This window comes from Empidonax traillii, unplaced genomic scaffold (genome assembly GCF_003031625.1).
Source record: "Empidonax traillii isolate 1590-97213 ecotype Southwest subspecies unplaced genomic scaffold, ASM303162v1 scaffold1385:size202427, whole genome shotgun sequence".
Lineage (NCBI taxonomy): Eukaryota > Metazoa > Chordata > Aves > Passeriformes > Tyrannidae > Empidonax > Empidonax traillii.
The window spans coordinates 134,876-143,679 of NW_020956578.1; the positions used below are offsets into that span (position 1 = coordinate 134,876).

Here is an 8,804-nt window from a genome sequence, read left to right on the forward strand (position 1 = left end):
TCTAATTTTTTTCCTTTGTGTCAAAATAGCATCTTCTCTCATATTTGCATAAGCCCTATTATGAAGGCATTACCTTTTCACACAAGTTTATTTGAGTAATACTTTTCACACTAGTGTTTGGGGGATTACTCACTTTAAATACAGTTCATCATGGCTAGGCTTTGCGAACGAAGATTTGAGAAGGGCTCTACCCACGCTTGCTACAAGCATGCTGATGGCTAAACTTTAAATAAACTATGAATTAATATGGTAGAAGCATGCAATACAAATAATGCTTTGTGCTTTCTGGTCTCTCTACAAAGTTTTTTCTCTGAGACCACTGCTGCACTACACTTAGGTCTCTATATTCTTTAAATTTCTGGAAGAACATCACCTTCAGAAGCAATATATGAAGCAAACTTATGTCAGACTGACAGGAGTAGAGTTGTCCAAGGAAAAAGAGTCGGCAACAGCTGAGGAAATCTTAAGAGAATCAAAAATTAATTTCAAAACAATACTTTTTTTTCTTCAAAGTCTTGCTCAGGTAGCACTACTACAAAACCCTATTACTTACTCTAAATTCTCTCAATCAGAATGTTATTGGAAGGACAAGAGCATTATTTGCTGATCAACCCCCAAATATTTTAGTAGCAGGGATAATAAGCATTACTTACTGAATGTGACTGCTGTGCTTGGAAAGGAACAAACTGTCCTGGAGGTGGCAGGTGAGAAGGATGCTGTGGAGAGAGGTGAGGAGGATGCAAAAGGAATGGGTCATTGGAAATCAGAGGTGGGAATGCTGCATATGGTACTGGTAGATGTTGGACTGAGCACGCCTGAAGCATCTGAAAGAAAATGAACATTTTTACATCTAGAGTGAAAGGAGATTATTAAAAGAAAGCAGTCTACTTAGCTTACAAACACAACCCACACAATAATTCATTCAGAAACTCAATGAAATGTTCTAGTACAGAGCAGAGTCTAAAAGTATAATGCTACCAGCTACATTTGCAAGGTGCAAAGGGCCTTTTATTTCAGATGAAGTCAATAGGAGTTGGGTGTCAGAGGATGCAGCAAGGCCATGCAGTGCCTGGCAGCATGGAAAAGAATGTAAATAAGAGGTGAACGTCCAATCATATGTGAAGGTTAGTGGCAAATATAGATAATAGAGTTAAGAATAGTGTTAGTATGTAAGATTCTAGGGGACAGTGTGTGAGTGCAGTTGTGTGAAGACAATGTAATATTCTGGATGAAGAGAATAAAAGCTGAATTTAGGCCATCATCATCTGGTGCCCAGTTTTATTATTATGGTCGTCCTCACAAACAACGACAGTTGGGGGTGTTCACATTCCATTATCAGGCACAGACTCCCAAGGGGAGGAGCAGGTTTGCTTACCATAGTAGTTGCTGTTCTTCCCAGACATTACATTTACAGGAACATGCCAAGAAAACAATTGTTAGTTGTAACTGAAGGACTTATAAATTTCAGATTGCGCCCTAGACAACTCTGTTGCTTGAAGTTGTGCCCCTTTTCTTCTTTCCCCTCTTGCTAGTATCTGCTGTCCCTTTCTCTTCTGTCCTGAGACTTAAAGTGATTTACTGAAAGAAAATGGTGTCCATCTGACACAACTGCAAGGCAGTAATCCAAACAGAAGCACTACAGCCTATCTATGTGGACATCTCCACCCAAATAGAATTCCCAGGGATCGATATAGCTGTCCAGACCTCAGGCTGCATGGAGCTCCAGTATCTGGAAGTCCCCTAGTTCCCCTACCTGCTGAAGGCAGCGGTGGATGTCGTAACTACATAAGTGTGCCCAGCTAGAAAAACTCTTCAGACAAGTAGCTATGTAACAAAAGGAGCTCAACAGACAGCACAGTATCTGGGAATGTAAGCAGGAGATAAATGTGTGGTATTGTGCACTATCCCAGTCTGAGCAACAGCCTTAAGGTTGTGCAAGGGGAAGGTAAGAGGAGTGACTACAACAGTGGACATGGGTAGAGCTCTTTCTCCTGAGTCTTCAGCTCCAGCTGTGTCTCTCAGTGTCCATTCACCTGGCTGGCACCACCAGTCTTCATGTCCTTTGTTAACCAAAGGGTTGGCAGTTCATGGCCTCTGCCTCTTGTCTCAGGCTCCCACCCAGAGCTTAATCTGCATCTCAGTCTGCAGTTTGCACACTGAGCTACATGCACCAGATGTATTCCTCAACACTTAGGTATAAGGAAGAAATTTTTTTCGATGAGGATGGTGAGACTGTAACAGACATGATGCTCTGAGGTTGGAAATTGAAGAGCACATGAGTAATGGACAGAGTCCAGGAGAAGCTGATTACATGAAGTTGATCAAACTACCCTACCGCATTAGAACCAGTGCCACCAGAAAAGCATGTAAGTATAAGTGATTGGAGACTCCTTACTGAGAGGCAACAAAGCACCCATTTACTATCCAGACAACTTTTCTAGAGAACTCTGATGCCTACCAGGAGCTTGCATTCATGACATTCCTGAGAGGCTACTGAGCCTGGTAAACACTAGTTTATCATCTGCTCAAGGTGAATGCCTGGCTGTGTGGCTGATGCCATACTCAAAGTTTTAACCTTTACCTTTGAGAAGCTGGGTCTGCTGGGAGCTGATGGTATTCATGTGGCCAAGTGGGGCAAGGGGGTCTTCACCAACAAGCTGACTAGACTTATAAGGAGACCTTTAAACTAGATTTGTCAGGGGAAGGAGTTTTGAGTAACAGAAGAGCCAAGGGCTGCTGATGCATTAGGAATCAACAGAGAAACAGCTGTGAAATCATAGAATCATAGAATGGTTTGGGTTAGAAGGGGCCTTTAAAGATCATCTAGTTCCAGCCTCCCTGCCATGGCAGGGACACCTTCCACTAGACCAGGCTGCTCAAAGCCCTTGGGAGTTTATGGTAAAAAACTAGGGGTTAAACCAACAAAGAAAACCTCATGGTTGGTGTTTGCTACAGGCTGCCCGATCAAGGGGAGCCTGTTGAAGAAAGATTCTTACTTCAACTATAGGAAGGAAGCATCATGCTCACAGGCTCTGATCCTGCTGGGAGACTTCAATCACCCTGATACCTCCTGGAAAAGCAGGACAGTAAGCTATTGGAGGGCACTGAGGAGAATTCCTTAATCCAGATAATAGACAGCCCAACCAGTGGAAGTGTGTTACTAGACCTGTTGTTCACTGACACAGACAAACTAACTGCAGAGGTCAAGATCAGAGGCATCCTGGGCTGCAGTGATGATGTGGAAGATTGTGGAATTCACAATCTTGAGGGATATGGGCCAGACAAAGTGTAAAGTCAAGACTTTCAGATGTTTAAGAAATTAGTGGATGGAACCTCCAGGAAACTGCCCTCAGAGGTAAAGGATCTGAATGGAGCTAGTAGCTCTTTAAAGACATTTTTCTTAGAGCACAAGAGCTCTCAATTCCCATGTGTAAGAAATCAGGCAAGGAAGGCAGGAAATCAGCATGGCTGAGTAAGGACCTCCTGTTCAAACTAAACTGTAATAAGGAAATGCATAGACCATTGAACAAAGGACAGGTATCCTGGAAAGAATATAGGGATGCTGCAGGGATGGGATCAGAAAAGGTAAGGCACAGCTGGAGTTGAATTTGGCAAGAATACAGAGAAAGGTTTTACAAGTATGTGGCCAGAAAACGAAGAAAATGTACCCATTTAAAAAAAAAAGTAATAAGGAGAATCCTGGGAACTACTTGATCAGTCAACCTCACTTGCTGTAAGATCACGGAAAAGATCCTCCTGTAGAAGACAGGGAAGTCATTTGAGACAGTCAACATGGTTTCACCAAGGGCATCTCGTGCCTAACTAATCTAGTGGCCTTCTACGATGGAATGACTGCATCAGTGGATAAGGGAAGAGCTACAGATGTCATCTACCTAAACTTCTGTAAGGTGTCCTTGTTCTGGCCAGGACAGGGTTAATTTTTTCAGTAGCCAGGAGGGGGCATTGCTAGGACTTGGAGGTTATTCTATACCACCTCATGTCATTGCCATGGGAGGAGGAAAGGGACTCTCTTCTGGGGAGAAGGGGTTCCGTTCTGGTCAAGTAAACATGGCAAGGGGAGCTGTCCAGTATTGTCAATTGTCAGAGGGTTTCCATGTGAATCATTTCTTTTTTGTACCCTCTGGCATTAGTATTGTTGCTGTTCCTTTTCTTATCTCATTGTTTTTTGCAGTAAATTGTTCTTATCTCAAGCCGTGACCTTTTCCTTTTCTGCCTCCAATTGTCCTCTCCATCTTGGGGGGGGGGGAAGAAAGTGGGGGAGCGAGAGAGAGAGCAGCATGTGGTTTGGAGAATGTTATTCTTAAACCATGACATAAGGCTTTTGAAATAGTCCCCTACAACATTCTGGACTGTAAATTTGGTTTAACAAATGGACTGTTAGATGGATAAGGAATTGGCTAGATGGCTGCATCCAAAGACTTTTAGTTAATGGCTCAGTGTCCAAGTACAAATCAGTAATGAGTGGTGTCCCTCAAGGGTCCATATTTAATATCTTCATCACTAAGATAGTGGGATTGAGTGTACCCTCAGCAAGTTTCCAGATGACACTAAGCTGGATGGTACAGTTGATTCTCTGGGGCCAGCTCTGGGGCCTCCAGAACAATAAAGACATGGACCTGTTGGAACAGGTCCAGAGAGGGACACAAAAATTATCAGAGGGATGGAACACCTCTCCTGTGAAGAAAGGCTGGAAGAGTTGGGGTTGTCCAGCCTGGAGAAGAGAAGGCTACAGGGAGATCTTATTGCAGCCTTTCAATATATAAATGGGTCTTATAAGAAATACAGAGAAAGACTTTTTACCAGGGCCTGTAGTGACATAATCAGGGGCAATGGTTTTAAATTGAAAGAGGGTAGATTTAGATTGGACATACGGGAGAAATTATTTATGATGAGGCTTGTGAGACGGTGGAACAGGTTGGCCAAAGAAGTTGTGGATACCCCATCATTAGAAGTATTCAAAGTCAGGTTGGACAGGGCTCTGAGCAACCTGATCTAGGGAAAGATGTCCCTGCTTATGGCAAGGGAGTTGAAGCTCTGAAGACCCTTTCCAACTCAAACCATTCTATGAGTGTGATTGTAAGTTATAACTAGACTTAAAAATTCTGTTCATTTCCATGCTTTGAGGGGAGCCACAAGCTCTAGAGCAAAACCTCTGAACTATGAAGGTATCACCTAGAGACAGTTTACAGTAAAAGCAGACTTCTACTCTGTGACATTGTGTCCAAAATATACTGTGAGTCAGTAAAGTTGGAACTCTAAGGAATTAAGGTGGTGGTAGGGAGAATAGAAACTCACTTCATGGAAGTGCTCAGTTTTACTTCCAGCTCTATTCATCCAGGAACAAGATTCCAAATTTGCATTTGTTCAATTGCTTTTTTAATCAGTCACCAGAATATCTGGCATTCATTTTGCTTCTGACCATTAAAAGTGCAACTCAATATGAGCTTTTAAAAAATAAGTATCAATTCTCTTATGTAAACAAGGGTATTTATTAGAGATAGTTTTCAAGCAATAAACTTCAATGCTCTGTTTCATAAAACCATAGAATGGTTAGGGTTGGAAGGGACCCTAAAGATCACCTAGTTATAAACCCCCTGACATGGGCAGGGACACCTTCCACTAGACCAGGTTGCTCAGGGCTCCATCCAACCTGGCCTTGAACACTTCCAGGGATGGGGCAGCCACACCTTCTCTGGGCAATCTGTTCCAGTGCCTCACCACCCTCACAATAAAGAATTTCTTTCTAATATCTAATCTAAATCTACCCTCTTTTGGTTTAAAGCCAATGCTCCTTGTCCTGTCACTACATGCCCTTGTAAAAAGTCCCTCTCCAGCCTTCCTGTAAGCCCTCTTTGAGTACTGGAAGGTTTCTATAAGATCTCCCTGGAGCCTTCTCTTCTCCAGGCTGAACAGCCCCAACTCTCTTAGCATGTCTTCATAGGAGAGGTGCTCCAGCCCTTTGATAATCTTCCTGGACCTCCTCTTGACTCCTTACAACAGGTCTGTGTCTTTATTGTGTTGGGGGTCCCAGACCTGGATGCAGAATTCCAGGTGGGATCTTACCAGAGCAGAGTAGAGGGGAAGATTAACCTCCCTTGACCTGCTGGTCAACCTACTTCTGATGTAGCCCAGGCTATGGTTGGTTTTCTGGACTTCAACCACACATTGCTGAGACATATTGAGCTTTTCATCCACCAAGACCTGCAAGTCTTTCTCCCCAGGTCTAGTCTCAATCCATTCTCCTCCCAACCTGTACTTGTGCTTGGAATTGCCCTGACCCATGTACAGAACCTTGCACTTGGACTTGTTGAACTTGGGGTTCGCACAAGCCCACATCTCAAGTGAGAAGCATATAGACAGACAAAGAGGAATAGACAGAGATGTGTGCAAACAGACACAGAGAGACAAAGAAATCCACATGCACAGATGCAGAAAGACATGGAGAGAAACATGGACAGATAGATGCATGCATGCACAGAAGCAGAGAAAGAGCAACTGAGAGATGCTCATGCACACAAACACGGAGGAAGATAGATGTGGGCTTGCACAGATGCAGAGAGACAGAAACATACAGAGACAGGTGCACACGTACACAGATGCATAGGGAAGAAAGACAAAGGCATGAGCAAAGACACTGAGGAAAGAAAAGAGAAAAAGAGACAGAAGTACACACACAGACATGGGCATGCACATAGACACAAGGGAGAAGAGACAGAGATGCATGTGCAGTTGCAGAGGAAGAGAGACGCAGAGAGATGCACGTGTTCAGATAGAGCAAGAAAAAGGCATGTGCACACAGATGGAGAGATAGAGAGACAGGCACGAGGACAGGAGGGGAGAGACAGAGGAGCATGTGTACACAGACAGAGACATGCATGTACAGACACAAAGGAGGAGAGATGGGCATGCAGAGATGCAGAGGAAGAGACAGACACAGGCATACAAATGCAGAGACAAAGAGATACAGAGACATGCACACATGCAGAGAGAGACAGAGACGTGTGCACACATAGGCACAGAATTGGGGAGGAGAGGCACCAGCGAAGAGAGTCAAAGAGATGTGCATACAGGAGCAAAGATGCATATATGCACAGATGCATAGGAAGAGTGACCAACAGATGCTTGTGCAGACAAATGCAGAAGGGGGAGACAGTCACAGGCATATACAGACAGGCAGAGACAGTGAGGTGCACATGTGTACAGATGCAGAGTAAGAGAGAAACAAAGACATGCATGCACACAGACACAGAGGAAGAGAAACACGTGAGAAACAGAGAGGAGAAGACAGAGATGCATGTGCACATACACAGACTGGAGTACACAGACACAAAGAGAAAAAGGGAGGTGTGCACACAGATGCAAAAGAATAGAGACAGAAGCACATGCACACAAATGCAGAGATATGTGCACATGCTCAGACACAAAGAAATACTGAAAGATCAACAGTGGCATGCACATGCACAGAGCTAGTAGAAGAGAGACAGATACCTGCATATACATAGATACTGAAAGAAACAAGAGCACATAGATGAGGTGGAATAGAGACACGCAGACACAGAGACATGCACATGCACAGAGGCAGAGGTGGAAAGAAAGAGATTCATGTGCGTAGAGACACATGCATATGGTAACCCTCTATGTTACGGAGTGTTTCAATTGTCTGGAGCTTGATAATTGTGTCAATAGAGTTGAATGTTTATGGGTAAGAATCTGGGGGAAAGGTAAGAACCTGGGGGAAGGCCAATAAGGCAGATATCCTGGTGGGAGTCTGTTATAGACCACCCAAGCAGGATGAAAAGGTGTTGGGGTGAGCGGGGAGCCCGTGGAGCCCCTGATGAAGGATACAGAGGTGAAGGATTTTGACTTAAACATTTTGAGGCCATTTCCCTGAGGAAATTCACAGAGATCATGGAGGACTTGGGAAGGGAACTGACCAGTGAGAGAGGAATGTAAATAAGAAGTGAACATCCAATTATATGTGAAGGTTAGTAATAAATTATAGATACAGAGCTAAGAATAGTATGGTATGTAAGATTCTGTACAGAGTGTGCAGTGCATATGTGTGAGAACAAGAAGTAATATGCTGGATGAAGCAATAAAAGCTGAATGTCGGCCATCATCATAAAGGTACCTAGTTTTTATTTCTTGGCCGTCCTCAACGTACTACAACAAAAAGGAAGGTGAAATATTCCATAAGCACCTGGGAGAAATCTTGCAATTGCTGGCCCTTGTTCTCATGTGGGACTTCAACTTACCAGGTGTCTGCTGGAAATACAACACAGCAGAGAGAAAACAGTCCAGGAGGTTCCTGGAGTGTGTGGAAGAAAGCTTCCTGACACAGCTGGTAAGCAAGCCAACAAGGGAATGGGCCCCACTGGACTTGTTTGTGAACAGAGAAGGATTGGTCAGATGTCATCTTGGGCAAAGTGACCATGAAATGATGAGTTTTCCATTCTCAGAGAAGTAAGGAAAAGGGTCAACAGAACTGCCACTGATACCTTGGAGTTTTGATGTTGTGATTTTTTAATTTTTGTAGGTCTTAGAAGTAGTTATGTAGTAAATGTAGATTTTAGAGTAGTAGCATATTATCCCTTTACCCTTTAACACACCAGCTCAAACCCCTGTTACCCATTCCCATATCAATTCCCTAAATTCCACAGCCTGTTTAGTCTCTTTTTCAATGTAGAATTGTAGAAGAACACCCTAACCCTACGAAAGAAGATACAGCCATAGACTCAACAACCTCCAGGCCTAGAATTCTGGAAGGCCTCCAAGGACATTAC

General features: G+C 43.6%; 1 protein-coding gene across 1 annotated transcript in view; it reads right to left on the minus strand.

The window, feature by feature from the left end:
- LOC114069877 (E3 ubiquitin-protein ligase RNF38-like) overlaps positions 1 to 8,804 on the minus strand; it is a gene marked incomplete at its 5' end in the record, with an annotated part of 61,634 nt that overhangs the window by 23,698 nt on the left and 29,132 nt on the right. Inside the window, one exon of the mRNA XM_027906978.1 lies at positions 654 to 824. Within this exon, the coding sequence (XP_027762779.1) occupies positions 654 to 824 (171 nt within the window). The remainder of the gene's footprint in view (positions 1 to 653; positions 825 to 8,804) is intronic.